The following is a 22,650-nucleotide window of genomic DNA, read 5'->3' as shown; positions in this document are numbered from 1 at the left end:
TCTAGTGCCAAATGACACTGTGGTTGAGAATGAGTTGAGGTATTTATCCAGAATTTCTCTCGCACTTGACAGTTATTTGATTGAATAGATATTTCAAGCATCCTCTCATTCAAATCTAGTGCCAAACGACACTGTGGTTGAGAATGAGTTGAGGTATTTATCCAGAATTTCTCTCGCACTTGACAGTTATTTGATTGGATCTAGTGCCAAAGGACACTGTGGTTGAGAATGAGTTGAGGTATTTATCGTAATAGGAACAGAAATATAATACACTTGATAATCGAGAGTGTAAGTAATAATTGAGTTTGCTGTACCAGGATCTGAGGATCATGTGTTTGAAACACTTGATCATCCTGACTTAGTAACATTCCACGGTCTATCAGTGTCCTCCAGCTTCCCAGGGATCCAGTGTTTGATCTGGCCTCCTACATCAAGCTGCTGTTAAATAAAGGAAATACCATAACTTGCACTTGTACTGTTTGCTTATCAGATCTGACCTTGATCTGTGAATGCTTATATTTGTGGAGTATCTCCCGTCACCTTATCCTCAGCCCAGCCCCCTGAATAAAACACTGAAGAATTGTGGTCATCGCTCAGAGTACTATGTGGAGATAGAATATATTTGTCACATTTTCCTGCCAAGACCAACATAAGTAATATACACAAAATTCGCCTTTGTAGTATGACCGAAGTGAAATGTGATCTTCATATTATTTTAAATACAATACTGACTACTTGTATTTTGTTTCAATATTTGTTTTAACAATGTTTGCTATTTAAATGGAAACTCAAGTTTTGGATTAAAATTCAATGTAGCTGGTTGAAAAGATATGGCAACCATGGCAACATACTGAAAGGTAATTGATTTCGTGATTTTTGTAGAATAACGATTTACATGTTATTCACCATTTCTTATGAACAGCGGCAATAAAGTCTCTTTTCCCCTAATTGCTGCTATTCTTTTTGTAAAAGTCATATTTTTTTTCTAAATTCAGATTTTTGGGGGGGGTTGTTCTCACCAACTAATAAAATATATAAGGCCTAAACTGAAAAAAATGAGCAAAACCTTAATGATGTAACAGATCAATATTTGAGTATGTTACAGGGGAAGTTCAGGGGGATTACTATCCCATAATGCCACAGACACCCCCTGGACACCCCCTGGACACCCCCCTCTGGATCCGCCTGTGTTTCAAATATCAATAATCATAATAAACTAATCAGTATATATGTTTTGCTTGCTAAAACATTTCACATTTGGTAACTTTTGTTATACTATTGTTGTTCAGCCATATGTACTGGGTTAGCCTTTCGTCCATAAACCCCATGTGACTTCTTGCTTGACTATGGTAACTATGGTTACTGTATCCTCTCACCCATTCCTCTGAACTAAGAATCATGATTCCATATCAAAAACAGAGCCAGTGGTCTTTTCAGTCTGTCAGTCCTTCGGAGTTCACTTTCATATTTGGAGGGCGGTCAGGTAGCCTAGTGGTTAAAGCGTTCGCTCGTCACGCCGAACACCCGAGTTCGATTCCCGACATGGGTACAAAGTGTGAAGCTCATTTCTGGTGTCCCCCGCCGTGATATTGCTGGAATATTGCTAAAAGCGGCGTAAAACCATACTCACTCACTCACTCACTTTCATATTTGGAGGAGGTAAGTGATAAAGGAAGAGATTGATATGTAGATTTTATTCTCCCCCGCTACAAAGTGTAAGGGGGGTCACATAATGGAATGGGTGCCGTCCTTCCGTCTTTCCATCCATCCGTCATGTTTTGTTTCAGCAGAATTAAAAAAAACATGAGAAATATCTCAAACCAAACTTGGCACATTAATAGATCTAGTGATGAACTAGTGTCTTTTAATAGTTTGGGTTATTTCAAAACTTTATATTTTTTTAGTTTCCATAGTAATGACTTTGACTTAGACTGAAAATGGCGGTAGTGGTCCTTTCCGGGTCAGACCATGAAAAACGTTCAATATTTCTTGCCTTGCACACAATCGGACATGTCGTATAAGCGGGAAATATGAGTATTTTTTGTGTGTCAGTAATGACTTTGTTTAGGGTAGGGGTAGGATTTAAGATCATCACTGTGTCAATTACTCAGAAATTATAAGCTATGTAAAACCTTGTATTAGATTTTAGACTTACATTTAGTCTATGAAATCTGATATGACACAATACCCTTCTCGGCTCTAAAAATTCAAAAAAAAATTCCCTAAGCTGATTTCATATATGGAATAGAGCTAGCTAGAGCTGGCTGGACTTGCGTTTGTATACATTTTTTATTGTTTTGTTTTTTCATAAAATAAATATATTCCACAGTCATGGTGCAGGACTAGTTACATTTGAACTTTAAGAGAAATTATGGTGTCCAAAGTTTTGCGTCAGTCAGTAGGTGATCAGTATTGCAATAGCTGCTCTGGCCATTTCATCTGACACATGCGATATCTCACGGGGAGCCAGCTGTGCTTAATAAATACCCAAATCTCCTTTGGTATTGATTGACACAGGTGAAATGTGATCATCTAATCATTGTAAATACACTAATAAATACTTGTATGCTTTTCTTAACTCTTTTGGTTTCATCACCATTCAGTATTCTTAGGCTCAGTCTCAGTTTTAGGGTGAGGATGATACTGTGTTCAATATATGGCTTTCCTAATTATTGATGAACTTCGTAGACATGCTATGGTACATTATGCATGAGTGATAGCAGCTATGCAGCGTACTTTGATCTGTGGAGCCACGTCTGAGATCTGAGGCCTACTGTGGATCTGTCACGTTCTAGAAAAGATCTGAGACCTTACTGTGGATCTGTCACGTTCTAGAAAAGATCGGAGGCCAACTGTGGATCTGTCACGTTCTAGAAAAGATCTGAGGTCTTACTGTGGATCTGTCACGTTCTAGAAAAGATATGAAGCCTTACTGTGGATCTGTCACGTTCTAGAAAAGATCCGAGGCCTTACTGTGGATCTGTCACGTTCTAGAAAAGATCCGAGGCCTTACTGTGGATCTGTCACGTTCTAGAAAAGATCCGAGGCCTTACTGTGGATCTGTCACATTCTAGAAAAGATGCGAGGCCTTACTGTGGATCTGTCACGTTCTAGAAAAGATCTGATGCCTTACTGTGGATCTGTCACGTTCTAGAAAAGATCCGAGGCCTTACTGTGGATCTGTCACGTTCTAGAAAAGATCTGAGGCCTTACTGTGGATCTGTAACGTTCTAGAAAAGATCTGAGGCCTTACTGTGGATCTGTCACGTTCTAGAAAAGATCTGAGGCCTTACTGTGGATCTGTCACGTTCTAGAAAAGATCTGAGGCCTTACTGTGGATCTGTCACGTTCTAGAAAAGATCTGAGGCCTTACTGTGGATCTGTCACGTTCTAGAAAAGATCCGAGGCCTTACTGTGGATCTGTCACGTTCTAGAAAAGATCTGATGCCTTACTGTGGATCTGTCACGTTCTAGAAAAGATCCGAGGCCTTACTGTGGATCTGTCACGTTCTAGAAAAGATCCGAGGCCTTACTGTGGATCTGTCACGTTCTAGAAAAGATCCGAGGCCTTACTGTGGATCTGTCACGTTCTAGAAAAGATCTGAGGCCTTACTGTGGATCTGTCACGTTCTAGAAAAGATCGGAGGCCAACTGTGGATCTGTCACGTTCTAGAAAAGATCTGAGGTCTTACTGTGGATCTGTCACGTTCTAGAAAAGATCCGAGGCCTTACTGTGGATCTGTCACGTTCTAGAAAAGATCTGAAGCCTTACTGTGGATCTGAGTATTTGATGTCTGTAATTTAGAAACAGTTCTTAATGCTCCAGTTTTGCAAACTGCAACTTTATACAAATGAAAAAATGTGTAACAGAAAAAACATGTTTGTCTTGTTCAAGCAGGACTATCTTCAAACTATCCCCACATTCCTAATGATGGAAGCCTGATCGTGGATCCTCAGGTCCCATCACCCCAAACATACATCCAAGTCCTACTGATGGAAAGAAGCCTAGATTAAAATCAAGTCACCGAGATGAAAAATATTGAAACAAAATTTTGTTGCTTGACAAAGGTGTATAATGATCTCTCTCTCTCTCTCTCTCTCTCTCTCTCTCTCTCTCTCTCTCTCCTTCTCTCCCTCTCTCTCTCTCTCTCTCTCTCTCTCTCTCTCTATATATATATATATATAATATCACTATTACAGTAAAATTAAAAAGTTGTTTTCCATAAATTGTGTCTATGTCAAAGAATTGCCCATTAAAAAATTTGCTAAATTATCTTGAAAAATAAAATATAAAGAGCCCAGACTATCAATGACTTGCTTAGGCTATATTGGACAAATTTGTTTCAGGGTCTGTATGACAGATGTACATTAGCCTTGCTAAATATTCATTGGTTAGTCCTACATAGTTAGGGGATTGATTATGGTGTGACATGTGTTGTCCCTTCACTTATATGGATCGCCGACACGTTGGAGTGACACGTAGATCAGTATCGCTGATTGCTGTGACTAGTGGCAGTCATGACAGTACAATACATAGTGTGCAACAGCTGAGGACTGCCTTCAGACTCAACGCCCTGGCATTGATCTATGTGGATATTACTTTTGTGCTTTTGTCTAGTAATTGGTGATGTCATGTATTAAAGGTTGACAGAGCGGAATAACCTTATAGACCTGTTTGAATAAGTATGTCTCAGCGGTGTAACATTTGATATCTTAAAGTGCAGAATGAAGACGCTAGGAGGGGGACCCTTTTCACCAGACCCTGCCTGAGTACTAGGGCTGTCATGATTCACTTGCGTATTCGTTGAAACGAACCGTATCCATTCATGAATTGAATTTGTTATTCGTGGCCACTAGAATCGAATATTTATGAATATGCAATCATGTGCATTTAAATACCCTGTACCTACAAATATCCATAAGAACAACATATTATATGCATAGATTTCTTCAAAGACAACACTCTTATAATACTTAATTTGACAGTATTGTTGTCAGTGGTCATTGCATTTGAGCAGATACTAGTACCTGGACAAGTGCAGTATTTAAATGTATAATATAATAATAGTTAACCAACCATGTCAAATAATTTTTGTTGTTATTGTTTCACTGAATACAACAAATAATATATCAGCTGCTGACTTGTTATTGTATTCGTGAATTAATATCCGTATTCATTACCCTATATTCATGATATGATCATATTCGCCTCATAGTGTATTCGTTGCAGCCCTACTGGGTACTACAGACAGGTGCAAAATGTCCAATTGGGAATAGTTTGTAGCCCTGGCAAATGTATTAAGATACAATATAAGCAATATGTTCATGCATGCACAAGTTGACTGAAGTTTTATCTGTATTCAAACATGAAAGACAGAAGGAATGTGTATATCAGAAGTCATAAAGAAATGCGAATATTGGTGATTTGTTTTGTAATCATGGAGTTCTAGAAAGTTTTTGTCATTAAGCAATCTATCACGTGACTAACCACAGGTTCTGGGTGTCCTTTGGGTACCCCGATCATACTCAGTACCCACCGACCCCGAACTTGACCTTAGTTACCCATCCTCAGCCCAAGAAGACATAATTCTCTCTCTCTTTAGTCCATCTTCCCAAGGCAAGTGAGTTAACTGACTATAAAAGTCCAGTTTCCACACTTGCCGAACTAGGCTGGTATTATGGAGTTACATTTTGGCTTGACTAATGAGTCTATGCATAGTCCAATCAAAATCGCGCACCGAAATCGAAATCCGGTTCGTAAAGTGTCATGCAGATTTCGGTCGACTGCAGGATTTGCAAAGCATGTGCACCGCTAACTCGTTGTCAACAGATGTTTTCTAAATCTTTTCGTGTTTTTAATCAAGGTGCTCACGTGATTTGATGAACTTCGCGATGTAAGACTCGTTTTATCACAATATAGATCTTGAATATCGATCAAATCGTCTTGACTGGGCGCCACCGTTTTGTTTGAAGCAAATGCAAGTGATACGAGAGGTTGAATCTGATTGGTCAGTAGGAGAGGCATAGAAAGGACATAACTTGTAATAGCCACTGGTGGCACTACGATCGAGCCCAGGAATTCCAGCCTAGTTCGGCAAGGGTGGAAACTGGACTTTTAAAGTCAGTTAACTCTCTTGCCTCAGGAAGATGTCTTTAGTCAGCCCCCATTATGTTTCTAGGTATGTCAGTTTAGTCAGCCTACACCTGTGCTTGCAGGTCTCAGACGTTTACCACTTTAGAGAAACCTTCTAGCTTTCCTCCCACATCAAACTGACACGCCGTGATGTAACTGGAATACTGTTGAAAGCAGCTCTGAACCCAACTCAAGTTGATTTTGGGTGAGGTGAGGTGAAATGGGGTTTAATGTCGCGTCCAAGATTATTGCACTTATATACCGACGTGCATGTACGTGTGTGTTTGTGTGGCTGCCTGTACTATTCCAGACTGATGCCAATTTATAGTGCTAGCTCACTGAGATACCATGCCGCAGTTTAACATGAATACCCCATTCAGACACAGTATACTGACTCCGAGCCAACCAGTCCTTGTTTTAGTCCCTGAATGCTGAGCGCCAGACAGGGTAACAACAAGTACCATCTTTTAATGTTTTTTGGTATGACGCGGCCTGGGATCGAACCCCGGACCTTCCGCTCTCTGGTCGGACGCTCTACCACTAGACCACGGAGGCGGTCTTGATTTGGTTGGTTTGGGAATAGTAGATTTTTGCTACTAGTTCATGTGTAACAACAGTATTTTAACACTGTTGGAGATGTTTATCTAATAGATGTCTCATGATGGGGATATTAGATCAGATAAATGCCGGGTACCTACCCCCCTATTACCCGACCCTACCCTACCCGGGTACCCTCTGTAGGTTTCAAGAGATAGGTACAAAATGTCTGATTGGAAATAGTTTGATCGTAGCCCTGAACAAAATGTATTTAGATACATGTACATAAAACGATCTGGTCTTGCATACACTGAAGTTGACTGAAGTTATATCTTTATTCAAACATATGAAAGTCAGAAGGCATGGGTGCATAGTCAGAAAGAAATGCGAACATTAGTGACTTGTAATGTAACCATATAGTTCTCGATCATTTTTGTCATTAAACAATATATCACATGACTAACCACAGGTCCAGGTAGTCCTGTGGGTACCCGGGTCCTTCTCAGTAACCACCTGACCCGAGTACTCGAGTTACCCATCCCAGCCCTACCCTGAGTGAGTGAGTGAGTGAGTGAGTGAGTTTGATTTTACGCCGCTTTTAGCAATATTCCAGCAATATCACGGCGGGGGACACCAGAAATGGGCTTCACACATTGTTCCCATTTCGGGAATCGAACCCGGGTCTTTGGCGTGACGAGCGAACGCTTTAACCACTAGGCTACCCAACCGACCCCCCTACCCTGAACCATATCATCTTCCCTGACTCAGCCCTTACTGTAATGCTACATTCTATGGGAAGCAAGTTCAGATTTTCCACACAATCTCCCATCACAGTTGGGCTCCTTTTCTATTCAAATGTAAGACAAAGTGTTAGTCTTTGTATAGGCTCATAACTCAGCCTCTATCTGAACCTGAAATTAAGGGACTTGAGGGTTCCTTTATACTATTAGCTTTATTAGACCTCATACAGAACTTTAATTTGATTAAGTCTGTAAAGATTGGCAGGTTCTGTTTTAGTGAAGCCTTTGCTGCCCTTTGCCATACCAGTAGGACTGTTTGTGAACAGCAGTGTCTAACATATTCAATTACTCATGCCCACTAGAAATAGACAACCCGTTCAAGTTTGATGGATTAATGTTCACTGATTTTTGCAAAACATGATTTTGACAAGTTGCATTTATTTGTTTCCTTTAAATTACACCCTTGGAGAATTGAAGAGAAGCCAGTTGGCTGCTTGAAAAGAACTCCCAAGTTGATGCTAAGGATTAGATCATGGAGGGTTAATGGAAACATACTTAATTGCTGGATCATTGGCCGGCTTACAAATTCATTCGTAAACTTCAGTAAAATACCAAGATCAATTGAGGCTGGTCTCAAACAGAGGCTGAAGCCCAACTTCCCTCAACTAAGACAGATATTGATTTCAATGTCGGTATTGTATGCTGTATAAATGAAGCTTAAACATATTGAATATCTAGCTCAGATGTGAGGTTAACATGGTTGGCTGGATGGAACACTGTATATACATGTGTTCTTGTTGTGCAGAATATGTGTAAGTCTACAGTATCATGTGTGTAAGTGTACAGTATCGTGTGTGTAAGTGTACAGTATCGTGTGTAAGTGTACAGTATCATGTGTGTAAGTGTACAATATCGTGTGTGTAAGTGTACAGTATCATGTGTGTAAGTGTACAGTATCGTGTGTGTAAGTGTACAGTATCATGTGTGTAAGTGTACAGTATCGTGTGTAAGTGTACAGTATCATGTGTGTAAGTGTACAGAATCGTGTGTAAGTGTACAGTATTGTGTGTGTAAGTGTACAGTATCGTGTGTGTAAGTGTACAGTATCGTGTGTGTAAGTGTACAGTATTGTGTGTAAGTGTACAGTATCGTGTGTAAGTGTACAGCAGTGTCTGCTCTGGCTTAAATTTTCTTGGGGTCACTTGGACCCCTTCATCATAAAATTGGGGGTCCCAAACAAAAATGGAGGGGTCTAATTTATAGCATTATAACATAACATTAACAACAGAACACAGTGGTTGTGAAAAATAAGAAATCTTTTCGCAACTGCAAAATATCAACAAACAGGCAAAGTGAGAGAAAGGTTCACATCAGGGCACATCCTGCTCTCATAACCAAGAGGTTTACATTAAGGACAAACAATTTCTTAAAAGAGACATTTGATATTAATGAATATTATAACACAAAATTATCCATGTTAATATCTAACTTCGTAAATGAAAAGGCAGTACACGGGTTAGCCATTGGTAAGGGGTCATTGTGACAGACATTTGTGAATGTTTTTACCGAGATCTACCAATGATTTGAAGTTTTGGATTCAGTTAAGTTCAATGGCTGTTCTGATGCTACTGTACTGAGTATTGAGTTCATGTTGTAACTATGACAATGATCAATGAGTCATAAAATATAATTGGCATATCAAACGCTTTTTTAGTAAGAGCATGTTCAGGATCCAGCATTTCCTTGATAAATCTAGTCAACATGTTTCAGGTGCTATAAATGTTTAAACATGTCAGTTACACCAATAACGGTCCTGGCAAAATGTGTTTTGCAATTCTTAATATGACTCACAAGATATTGAATTATTATCAGCTTGATAAGTCTGTTGTAGAATAACTAAATATTCAGAGTCCGCTAAATAAAAACAATGCTTACATCATTGTACATTCAAGTGTTCGCATTCATTCTTTATCATATACAGTATCGCGGTATTGATAAATCTCGTAATCCACACAACCTGTCGACTGTTTACTTATGCAAATCTAAGCACGATATATTTCATCGCATGATCGAATACAGGACTCGTTGCGGTATGTCACGGCTACTTGTACACACGTTAACTTTTTTATGACAGTTCCTGGGATGTTTTTGAAGTGGAATTACCCCTTCCTCCATTCAAAATTGATTAGAAAAAGAACCCATTTGTTCAAACGAAGTCCCTTGACCAAACCTCGGTCGTATGCAAAATTCAAAACAGGAAGTGATATACCATATAATGCACACAGCCTTACTTACTGCGGTAAGATTCACCAATGACAGGTACTTTGTTTACCGAACTCGGTAAAGAAAATCAGCATCAATCAATCCAATGAACAACAAACATTTTGTGAATCACATATTTAATAAGTTTGTAAGCGTGCCCCACTACGATCCATTATAAATTAACTACCGCGATAACATAGCGTATCATCCTACACGGTCGCTCGATTTCGCAGGTCACTGTTACCACGTTCTGAAGTATACCCTGGCTATTTTTAGTTTGACACAAGGTCAGGATATTTTCGACCAATCAGCAAGCTAAATTAATTACGACTATATCCGACTTGCTTAATATGTGGCACCTGATTGGCTGAAGCAAAGCTACGGACCATACCGAAAATTAATACATGCAAAACCGACAATAGATATAGGTCAAGAAACCGGTTTGGGTATTTGTCATAAAAAGGGAGAGAATAATGAAACTGGTTTGGTTTAGCAAACGGAAGTGTTAATCAACATGCTTCGCTGTCTTGTTTGGCAACAAATACCTTTACGCAAAGACGTACGTCTTTGATTTACGATAACAGTGTCAATTCAATATGAAATAAATATAGCCCCAGTCACTGCGTCCACGAGACCCACACATGTTACGCAGGTGCGTTCAAACTTATTTTTGTGCGTCCAAGACGCAAAAACGCGCTCTTCAGCCAACACTGGTACAGTATCACGTGTGTAAGTGTACAGTATCGTGTGTGTAAGTGTACAGTATCATGTGTGTAAGTGTACAGTATCATGTGTGTAAGTGTACAGTATCGTGTGTGTAAGTGTACAGTATCATGTGTGTAAGTGTACAGTATCATGTGTGTAAGTGAACAGTATCGTGTGTGTAAGTGTACAGTGTCATGTGTGTAAGTGTACAGTATTGTGTGTAAGTGTACAGTATCATGTGTGTAAGTGTACAGTATTGTGTGTGTAAGTGTACAGTATTGTGTGTGTAAGTGTACAGTATCGTGTGTGTAAGTGTTCAGTACTTATGTGTAAGTGTACAGTATCGTGTGTGTAAGTGTACAGTATTGTGTGTGTAAGTGTACAGTATCATGTGTGTAAGTGTACAGTATTGTGTGTGTAAGTGTACAGTATCATGTGTGTAAGTGTACAGTATCATGTGTGTAAGTGAACAGTATCATGTGTGTAAGTGCACAGTATTGTGTGTGTAAGTGTACAGTATCATGTGTGTAAGTGTACAGTATCGTGTGTGTAAGTGTACAGTATCGTGTGTGTAAGTGTACAGTATCATGTGTGTAAGTGTACAGTATCGTGTGTAAGTGTACAGTATCATGTGTGTAAGTGTACAGTATCGTGTGTGTAAGTGTACAGTATTGTGTGTAAGTGTACAGTATCATGTGTGTAAGTGTACAGTATTGTGTGTGTAAGTGTACAGTATCATGTGTGTAAGTGTACAGTATCGTGTGTGTAAGTGTACAGTATCGTGTGTAAGTGTACAGTATCATGTGTGTAAGTGTACAGTATCGTGTGTGTAAGTGTACAGTATTGTGTGTAAGTGTACAGTATCATGTGTGTAAGTGTACAGTATTGTGTGTGTAAGTGTACAGTATCATGTGTGTAAGTGTACAGTATCGTGTGTGTAAGTGTACAGTATCGTGTGTGTAAGTACAGTACTTATGTGTAAGTGTACAGAATCGTGTGTGTAAGTGTACAGTATTGTGTGTGTAAGTGTACAGTATCATGTGTGTAAGTGTACAGTATTGTGTGTGTAAGTGTACAGTATCATGTGTGTAAGTGTACAGTATCATGTGTGTAAGTGTACAGTATCATGTGTGTAAGTGTACAGTATTGTGTGTGTAAGTGTACAGTATCATGTGTGTAAGTGTACAGTATCATGTGTGTAAGTGTACAGTATCATGTGTGTAAGTGTACAGTATCGTGTGTGTAAGTGTACAGTATCATGTGTGTAAGTGTACAGTATCGTGTGTAAGTGTACAGTATCGTGTGTGTAAGTGTACAGAATCGTGTGTGTAAGTGTACAGTATCACGTGTATAAGTGTACAGTATCGTGTGTAAGTGTACAGTATCGTGTGTAAGTGTACAGTATCGTGTGTGTAAGTGTACAGAATCGTGTGTGTAAGTGTACAGTATCATGTGTGTAAGTGTACAGTATTGTGTGTGTAAGTGTACAGTATTGTGTGTGTAAGTGTACAGTATCGTGTGTGTAAGTGTACAGTATCGTGTGTGTAAGTGTACAGTACTTATGTGTAAGTGTACAGTATCGTGTGTGTAAGTGTACAGTATTGTGTGTGTAAGTGTACAGTATCATGTGTGTAAGTGTACAGTATTGTGTGTGTAAGTGTACAGTATCATGTGTGTAAGTGTACAGTATTGTGTGTAAGTGTACAGTATCATGTGTGTAAGTGTACAGTATCGTGTGTGTAAGTGTACAGTATCGTGTGTGTAAGTGTACAGTATCGTGTGTGTAAGTGTACAGTATCATGTGTAAGTGTACAGTATCGTGTGTGTAAGTGTACAGTATCATGTGTGTAAGTGTACAGTATCATGTGTAAGTGTACAGTATCATGTGTGTAAGTGTACAGTATCACGTGTGTAAGTGTACAGTATCATGTGTAAGTGTACAGTATCATGTGTAAGTGTACAGTATCGTGTGTGTAAGTGTACAGTATCATGTGTGTAAGTGTACAGTATCATGTGTGTAAGTGTACAGTATCATGTGTGTAAGTGTACAGTATCGTGTGTGTAAGTGTACAGTGTCATGTGTGTAAGTGTACAGTATCATGTGTGTAAGTGTACAGTATTGTGTGTGTAAGTGTACAGTATTGTGTGTGTAAGTGTACAGTATCATGTGTGTAAGTGTACAGTATCATGTGTGTAAGTGTACAGTATTGTGTGTGTAAGTGTACAGTATTGTGTGTGTAAGTGTACAGTATCATGTGTGTAAGTGTACAGTGTCGTGTGTGTAAGTGTACAGTATCATGTGTGTAAGTGTACACACGCTTTCACAAACTGTGCGACACAGTTGTAAATTCATCTCACACACATCACATTGGGTTACCGTAGTTTTGGTTGGCATTTCATCATCAGCCACTAACGTGAACAGCTGCAAGATTCTTGATGCAGCATTATTCAATAATTTCTCACCAACTGATCTTCAACTATTGATTATGATTGGATTGTTGCAAAAAGGTATGCTTCCCAAAAGAATTTGAGGGACACCTGATACTTTCATTTCACTATAGTTAATCGGTCATGGTTGGTTTGTTTGTTGTTTTACGTCGCACTCAGCAATATTCCAGCTATATGACGGCAGTCTGTAAATAATCGAGTCTGCACCAGACATTCCAGTGATTGTTATTATGAGCATCAATCCACGCAATTGGGGTTGATGACATGCATCAACCAAGTCAGCGAGCCTGACCACCCAATCCCGTTAGTCGCCTCTTACGACAAGCATGGGTTGCTGAAGACCTATTCTAGCCCGGATCTCCACAGGTCTAATCGGTCATAGCATCAACAGCTAGTATAGTGAAGAATTTAAAGAACACCCAGTTCTTTCATATCACTATACCAGTTGTTAATCGGTCATGGCATCAACAGCTAGTATAGTGAAGAATTTAAAGAACACCCAGTTCTTTCATATCACTATACCAGTTGTTAATCGGTCATGGCATCAACAGCTAGTATAGTGAAGAATTTAAAGAACACCCAGTTCTTTCATATCACTATACCAGTTGTTAATCGGTCATGGCATCAACAGCTAGTATAGTGAAGAATTTAAAGAACACCCAGTTCTTTCATATCACTATACCAGTTAATCGGTCATGGCATCAACAGCTAGTATAGTGAAGAATTTAAAGAAGATCCAGTTCTTTCATATCACTATATCAGTTGTTAATCGGTCATGGCATCAACAACAAGTATAATGATATGAAAGAACTGGGTGGTCTTTAAATTCTTTTGAGTAGTATACTCCATCAACCATGTCAAGTACCTGCCTTTGTCTTCATTTGAAATTGTTGAATGAAAATGACCTATTTGTAGAAGATCAATTATGAGTGTGTTTATCCATAATAATGTTTGATTATGTTTGAGTGAGTGAGTATGGTTTTACGTCGCTTTTAGCAATATTTCAGCAATATCACAGCGGGGGACACCAGAAATGGGCTTCACACATTGTACCCATGTCGGGAATCGAACCCGGGGTCTTTGGCGTGATGAGCGAACACTTTAACCACTAGGCTACACGATCGCCTCTGATTATGTTTGATTGAATCAATGGTTGAATGTTTGAATTACATATTTTTCCTCAACTGATTGTTGACACTTCAAGGATGACATGATCATTGTACCCCTTGGGCAACAGATCAATCAGGCCATCTTTGCATCATTGAACAAATTGGTTTCTGGCATCGTGAAGCGGTTCTGTGAAATTGGGTGTGTTGTTTTTAACAGGGACAAGTTTTTTTGTTTGTTGTTAAAGCCGCACTCAGCATTCTAGCTGTATGATGGCAGTCTGTAACTAATCGCCTGGAGACAGACAATCCAGTGATTGACATCATGAGCAATTTCGATATGATGACATGCATTAACCAAGTCAGTGAGCCTGACCACCCGACCCCATCAGCCACCTCTTCTGGCAAGACCGCCTCCATGGTCGTGTGGTAGAGCGTCCGCCCGGAGAGCGGAAGGTCCAGGGTTCGATCCCGGGCCGCGTCATACAAAAAGACGTTAAAAGATTGTACTTGTTGTTACCCTGTCTGGCGCTCGGCATTAAGGGGCTAAAACAAGGACTGGTCGGCTCGGAGTCAGTATACTGTGTCTGAGTGGGGTATTCATGTTAAACTGCGGCATGGTATCTCAGTGAGCTAGCACTATAAATCGGCATCAGTCCGGACTAGTACAAGCAGCCACACACACACATACACGTGCATGCACGTCGCTATATAAGTGCAATAATCTTGGGCGCGACGTTAAACCCAATTTCACCTCACCTCACCTCTTCTGGCAAGCATGGGTTGCTCAAGACCAATTGTAACCCGGATCTTCTACAGGGACAAGTACTGTCTGTACGTGTTTGTACGTTTCAGTCTCTAATTTCGTTCCACATACAGGCCAAAAACTGTCTGTCAAAGACTCTGTATGTGTTTACAAGTGCCGTCTGTTTTGTGTTATAGGCCATGTACTATATTTAAAAAATAAAAAGGAGAAATTAAGAGAGAATAAACCATATGGGGCACAGCCCCGTGTGGTTTATTCTCCCTGCAGTGTTTTATTGTACGATAACCAATGATCATAAGTCGTTTATTTCTCATATGAGATATTAACATGATTAACATTATGTACCTGTATTTAAATAATCATGACTCCCTCAATAGAATCCGATTTCTTAAATGAGATATTAACATTATGTACAGCCTCATTAAGGATGTTGATAAAATGCACCAGCTTTAAGAACATTTACCTGTATTTAAATAATCATGACTCCCTCAATAGAATCTGATTTCTTAAATGAGATATTAACATTATGTACAGCCTCTTTAAGGATGTTGATAAAATGTACCAGCTTTAAAAGTATTTACCCACTGAATAGAGTTCGCCCACGGCAATGCTGGACAAGTCCATTTTATACACAGGTGGGTATTTACAATCCTTACATCGATTACCTGTATTTTTGCTCCCAATACTGATTGTCATATCTCTCCCGCTTCTGGATGCGATTGTTCAGCCATCACGTTTATCCGCGTTGCCCAGCTACATCTATTGGGAACAACTCACAAGACACTTCCCTCTCAAAAATAGCATCGTCCAATATACGACATCATCAAGTTGCGAGCGCATGTTCTAATCTCCAGAAATGACGTCATGATAGAACAATGTTTTATCATGAAATAAACCACGCTTCGTTCCGACTCAAATAATGGGAACCAATTCATTTAGTGCTATTTAGACCCGTTATTCCGACAGTCTCGCAATCCGACTCCGACACACCCAATTTGGTACAAATTGCTAAAATCAATGGTTAATCAGTCTCGGTAATCCGACACAGTGATCAGCATACTCTGTGGTCATCTGCCCACGAGTACACAGCCCCGTGTTTTAATGCGAGACGAGTCAGCGAGTAGCTGCATATTGAAACGGCTGCAGAGATAAACATACTTAACAATAACAATTACTGCTTTATTTAAACAAAACAGGCTGAATCACATGCCTAGATCTCATTAAAATCGGATACAAGTTCTCGCTACCGCTGAGGACATCCCATTACAGGTCAAGTCAGAATGTCCTTTCGTGCTTTGACCGACTAATGAAATTACTAACAGGAAGTCGACATTAGCCACTAAGAAAGCAGCTTTCTTAAGCATTGCAGCACTAGTTTCAAACTGGCGACCTCCATTCCAGACTATGCGTTTTAGAGTATTTTGGATAAGTCATACAGTCCGTAACAGTAGTTTTGTGTTTAACTTTAGAGGTTGCATGATTAGAAAACATATTCCGCGAACAATGTAACACAGCAATAGGAATATTTCCTTTTTCTTTTTTTTGTTACGTGTTTGTATCGCTATCTATCGTGTATTTGTCCAATTTTCGATCACGAACATTGATACCACCTAATTTCGTTTATCCGACATTCTTGTTACTCCGACATAATCATATGCAACCAACAATGTCGGATTGTTACAGGCCAAGTACTATATATCAGTGTTTACAAGTGTGTTACAGGCCAAGTACTATGTGTGTGTTTGTGTGTTACAGGCTAAGTACTATGTGTGTGTTTGTGTGTTTCAGGCCAAGTACTATGTGTGTGTTTGTGTGTTACAGGCCAAGTACTATGTGTGTGTTTGTGTGTTACAGGCCAGGTACTATGTGTGTGTGTATGTTACAGGCCAGGTACTATGTGTGTGTTTGTGTGTTACAGGCCAAGTACTATGTGTGTGTTTGTGTGTTACAGGCCAAGTACTATGTGTGTGTTTTTGTGTTACAGGCCAGGTACTATGTGTGTGTTTGTGTGTTACAGGTCAAGTACTATGTGTGTGTGTGTATGTTACAGGCCAAGTACTATGTGTGTGTTTGTGTGTAACAGGCCAAGTACTATGTGTGTATTTGTGTGTTACTGGCCAAGTACTATGTGTGTGTTTGTGTTTTACAGGCCAAGTACTATGTTTGTGTTTGTGTGTTACAGGCCAAGTACTATGTGTGTGTTTGTGTGTTACAGGCCATGTACTATGTGTGTGTTTATGTGTTACAGGCCAAGTACTATGTGTGTGTTTGTGTGTTACAGGCCAAGTACTATGTGTGTGTTTATGTGTTACAGGCCAAGTACTATGTGTGTGTTTGTGTGTTACAGGCCAAGTACTATATTTGTGTTTGTGTTTCAGTCTCTCATCCCCACCCACCTGCAGGCCAAGCAGGGCAAGCCCAGCCTAATCCTCAGGGTAGATGACTACAAGGAGTACAAGAAACTACTCAGGACCAAGACAAACCTCCTGGTTATATTTGCTCAATCTGGTGGGTTATTTATTGTTACATATTTTGTAGAACGCCTCCATGGTCTAGTGGTAGAGAATCCTCTCAGAGAGTGGAAGATCTGAGGTTCCATCCCCGGATGTGTCACACCAAAAGACGTTAAGAGACACACAAACACACACACACGTCACTATATAAGTGCAATAATCTTAGACGCACATTAAACCTCATTTCACCTCATCTCACTCTCATTTTGTGTATAATATACAGGTGAGGTTAGGTCAGGTGTTGCTCTTGTAAAGAGATTGTTTACATGCTGGTAGCATTCGGTTCTAAGTATCACTGCTTGTCAGAAAAGGTTTGGTAGGATTTGTAACAAAATATGAAGAATAACATTATGGCCACGTGACTAAGTTTGGAAGACTATGACTGAGTGTTACGTTATGATACAGTGTGTCCTCGTACCCCAAGGATGTGGGTCAGTCCTCACCCTGCCACCGACTACTTTGTGGGCTGGGACTGCTGTAGCCCACCTCCAAGGTAGGGCAATAAAGCTGTTGCTGTTGCTGCTGCAATCTGTGTTATCTAGCTGTGTACTTGTGGGGCCCCAGTGCTATCTATGCCTCTATATATTTGGCTGGATGTTAATAGTCCTGACTCCTTAATAGAGCTATGTCTCTGTAGGGTGCTCTGGGGTAGCCTAGTAGCTTAAGCGTTTGCTCATCTCACCGAAGACCTGGGTTCGATTCCCCACATCGATACAATGTGTTAAGCCCATTTCTGGGATCCCTGTCAGTGATATTGTCGAAAGCAGCTCAAAGCCATACTCACTCACTCACTGCCTCTGTAGGCCTAGTTAGGTTTAGGTGTGGATGATCCTGGCTCCATGTTAGCTAAAATGCCTTCCTCATGGTGACTCCAGGGCAGAATTGATAGACTATTATAAGGATAAGGTGGTCATTATTTGTAAGCTGGTCGATTGTGTGTCATCATACTCAAATGACGAGGATCATAGTGTGCTGTCGGACACATGTCTGGCCCTGTCAGCCTCTTGTCTTGCTCTATCAGCCACTTGGGGCGGTCGGGTAGCCTAGTGGTTAAAGCGTTCGCTCGTCACGCACAAGACAATTCCCGACATGGGTACAATGTGTGAAGCCCATTTCTGGTGTCCCCCGCCGTGATATTGCTGGAATATTGCTAAAAGCGGCGTAAAACCATACTCACTCACTCACTCACTCACTCACTATCAGCCACTTGTGTGGCCCCATTAAACTCTTGTGTGGCTCTATCAGCTGCTTGCCCTATCAGCCTCTTGTGTGGCCCCATTAAACTCTTGTGTGGTTCTATCAGCTTCTTGCCCTATCAGCCTCTTGTGTGGCCCCATTAAACTCTTGTGTGGTTCTATCAGCTTTTTGCCCTATCAGCCACTTGTCTTGCACTATCACTGTCTTGTCTGGCCTTGGGGGCACGGGTGGCCCAGTTGTCTAAGGCACTGCGATTTGCTGTGCAGAGTTGCGTCCCTTTGGGCATGCCAGAAACCTATGATTGTGGGTTCGAATCCCGGTTCACCCTGCTTATGTTTCTAGGTTTGTCAGCACCATAAATGGTAAACATCTGAGATCTGCATCACTTCGGGCTTTCCTCCTATATTAAGCTGACACGCCGCGATACAACTGGAATACTGTTAAAAGAGGTGTTTCACTCGCCGCTAACTCACTCACTCACTCACTCACTCACTCACTCACTCACTTGTGTGGCCCTATCAGCCTCTTGTCTTGCCCTATCACTCACTCACTCCTATGTATAGACTTCAGAGCTGATTCCAACCCGAAACCATGAGAGTATGCTATTAGCTGCTGCTTAAAGTACATAGCTTATACACTGGATATCACATATTCAGCGACCTCTATGTTCCATCCCTTGATGGGGTCTGTTGTATGTCATCACACCATGAGGTTATTAAATATTAAAATCTAATTAGGGTTTTGGGGGAGATATGTTTGGTATCTGTAGATTGGAGAATGTACCCTTTGGCTGATTGGGGCTATGCTAGGTTATTTATGTTTGAAATAATTTGCTGTGAAGTGCCTGTGAACATCTGAAGTATAATCTGTGGGAATAAGCTGAAAAATACTGCCACTTATTGTGTACTGCTGAACTTTCACGCGTTAGTTAATGCTCATCACAGTATTTCCTGTCATGATATGTGCCTCTATCGTGATGTGTAACCTGGTGTAATGTGCCCCTGTCGTGATGTGTAACCTGGTGTAATGTGCCGCTGTCGTGATGTGTAACCTGGTGTAATGTGCCCCTGTCCAGATGTGTAACCTGGTGTAATGTGCCCCTGTCGTGATGAGTAACCTGGTGTAATGTGCCCCTGTCATGATGTGTAACCCTGGTGTAATGTGCCCCTGTCGTGATGTGTAACCTGATGTAATGTGCCCCTGTCATGATGTGTAACCTGGTGTAATGTGCCCCTGTCGTGATGTGTAACCTGGTGTAATGTGCCCCTGTCGTGATGTGTAACCTGATGTAATGTGCCCCTGTCATGATGTGTAACCTGATGTAATGTGCCCCTGTCGTGATGTGTAACCTGATGTAATGTGCCTCTATCGTGATGTGTAACCTGGTGTAATGTGCCCCTGTCGTGATGTGTAACCTGGTGTAATGTGCCCCTGTCATGATGTGTAACTTGATGTAATGTGCCCCTGTTGTGATGTGTAACCTGGTGTAATGTGCCCCTGTCGTGATGTGTAACCCTGGTGTAATGTGCCCCCGTCGTGATGTGTAACCTGGTGTAATGTGCCCCTGTCGTGATGTGTAACTTGATGTAATGTGCCCCTGTCGAGATGTGTAACCCTGGTGTAAAGTGCCCGTCGTGATGTGTAACCTGGTGTAATGTGCCCCTGTAGTGATGTGTAACCTGATGTAATGTGCCCCTGTAGTGATGTGTCCCTGTAGTGATGTGTAACCTGGTGTAATGTGCCCCTGTTGTGATGTGTAACCCTGGTGTAATGTGTCCCTGTTGGGATGTGTAACCCTGGTGTAATGTGCCCCTGTCGTGATGTGTAACCCTGGTGTAATGTGCCCCTGTCGTGATGTGTAACCCTGGTGTAATGTGCCTCTGTCATGATGTGTAACCCTGGTGTAATGTGCCCCTGTTGTGATGTGTAACCTGATGTAATGTGCCCCTGTCCTGATGTGTAACCCTGGTGTAATGTGCCCCTGTCGTGATGTGTAACCCTGGTGTAATGTGTCCCTGTCGTGATGTGTAACCTGGTGTAATGTGCCCCTGTCGTGATGTGTAACCCTGGTGTAATGTGCACCCATCGTTACACTGGTCTTAAGAGGCTTGATTCATGTCGTGTCAACGTACCGCAATGACGTGTCAACGTACCGCGATGACACTCACACACACACACACACACACACACACACACACACACACACACACACACACACACACACACAGAGAAAACAAACACACACACACATACTTTAACCCTGGTTTGACCTTTGACACACATCAAGATCATACTACAGTTAATATTCTATCCCTTCCGCTGATATTTCTTCTGCACTTATATCAGTGGACAGGATGTCAATAAATCAGAATGTTATTTAATCTTTAATACTTTTCCTTTTCACATGACACCAACCTTCTTCCTAGGAAACCAATTTAGTCTGGTGGTAAAATTAATCACTGTGAACTGCTTTCAGATAAGTGATAGTTATTGTGGAACACATGGCGAGGAGCAGAAACATTTGTCCTCTCTCACATACTGATAAGGGCCTCAGAGTTTGCAGAGGACGTCCTTGCTACTCCAGGACAACGCTCTACTCCTGTATTTACTCCAACACATAGTATTTAATTAAAGGAGAGTCTTACACAGGGATGTGGAATGTTTGAGAATGTGGTCTATATTTAGAATGTTTTGTGCTTCTAAAACTTGGTGTCCATTGAATATATCCTTCTTGAGCTTGTATAGGTAAATTTTGAAGATACACGTTTCTTGTTCTAATTCTGGTGCATCACGGAGACATTATATTTTGTCTTTTGAATTAAAGTTCAGATCCATCATGATCCGGATCCATGGCACTCTTCTCAAACATGGAAGTATAACTGGAGTCTTGACATCTGCCCCCAAGCAGCAAATCGACAACATGCAACAAATACCATTCTGCTGATAGTACTTCTTTTCACTTTGCGCCTTGAGACAATTAAAACTGCACATTTTCTCACCTTTGAAACTTTTTTTCATTTTTATTGAATTCTACTTTTAAGGGAAAATGTAACTCTGCTTTACACTAAGAGTTGGCTAAAATCTTATTTGTGAATTTAGATTTTCATTCAAGAGTGATAAAAAAAATATATTTGTTCCAATTTTCACCAGATTATTGAATATGCTGAAATATGGAACAAGCAAGGGTGGCCCAGTTGTCTAAGGCGCCGCGATTCGCTGTGCAAAGTTGCGTCCCTTGGGCACGCCAGAAACCTATGATTTTGGGTTCGAATCCTGGTTCACCCCAATTATGTTTCTAGGTTTGTCAGCACCATACCCGTGCTTGTGGGTTACACCGAAGTGGTAAATGTCTGAGACCTGCATCACTTCGGGCTTTCCTCCCATATTAAGCGATTTAACTGGAATACTGTTAAAAGCGGCGTTAAACCCAACTCACTCACTCACTGAAATATGGAACAGTTAAATAACTGGCCAGCAGTTTTTACCCGGCAAATTATGTGTTAAACCAGCGGTAGAAAGTCCTTATAATGATCACATACAGCAAAACCCTTAAAAATGGCAAATTTCTACTGGTCCTTATGATGCCTTAGCTATAGGGCACTTTGGCAAGGACTACAGGACTAGTGCCAATATAGTGCTTGATATACTCTCAGCTCAAGGATTTCTGTTTATGCTATCAGCCACCATATTTCTAATCCAGACATGTTTTGCTCATGATATCAACCACTGGTTTCATATCCAGACATGATTACAGATAGCTGTTATCTGCTTGTAGATATAAGCTTGTAGCTTATCACTCATGTTGTTCTTTGAAACTATTTGTGATACTGTCCATCATATTCACTAATAATGAGTAAATTTAAAAGATTAAAATCAGTTTGAGGCAATATGCATATTTCCTAATGTTTTTGTTTGCGTAAAGGGCGGGTGGGGTAGTCTAGTGGTCAAAGCATTCACTCATCACGCCGAAGACCCGGGTTCAATTTCCCACATGGGTACAATGTGTGAAGCCCATTTCGGGTGTCCCCCGCCGTGATATTGCTGGATTATTGTTAAAAGTGGCGTAAAATCCATACTCACTCACTCACTTTGTATACATAACGTAGTGGCATATTTATCTTCTCTCTCCTCAGAAAAGGCAGCATCAAAGTCCATGACATTGTTCGAGGATGTGGCTGAGGAGGTGAAGGGCAAGGGCACTATGGCCTTCATCAACTGTGGGTAGGTGACTTACCATCATGAA

The 22,650-nt window shown here is 40.7% G+C and overlaps 1 protein-coding gene across 1 annotated transcript in view; it reads left to right on the top strand.

The window, feature by feature from the left end:
• Nucleotides 1-22,650, top strand: part of LOC124120208 (protein disulfide-isomerase A5-like) — a 66,297-nt gene that overhangs the window by 8,333 nt on the left and 35,314 nt on the right. The window contains exons 2-3 of the mRNA XM_048381961.1: nt 17,076-17,205; nt 22,541-22,628. Coding sequence (XP_048237918.1) covers nt 17,076-17,205; nt 22,541-22,628 — 218 coding nt within the window. The remainder of the gene's footprint in view (nt 1-17,075; nt 17,206-22,540; nt 22,629-22,650) is intronic.

This window comes from Haliotis rufescens, unplaced genomic scaffold, assembly GCF_023055435.1.
Source record: "Haliotis rufescens isolate VD_foot unplaced genomic scaffold, xgHalRufe1.0.p SCAF_4, whole genome shotgun sequence".
Taxonomy (NCBI): Eukaryota; Metazoa; Mollusca; class Gastropoda; order Lepetellida; family Haliotidae; genus Haliotis; species Haliotis rufescens.
The sequence above is the reverse complement of the archived record's forward strand: the minus strand, read 5'-3'. Positions and strand labels throughout refer to the sequence as shown.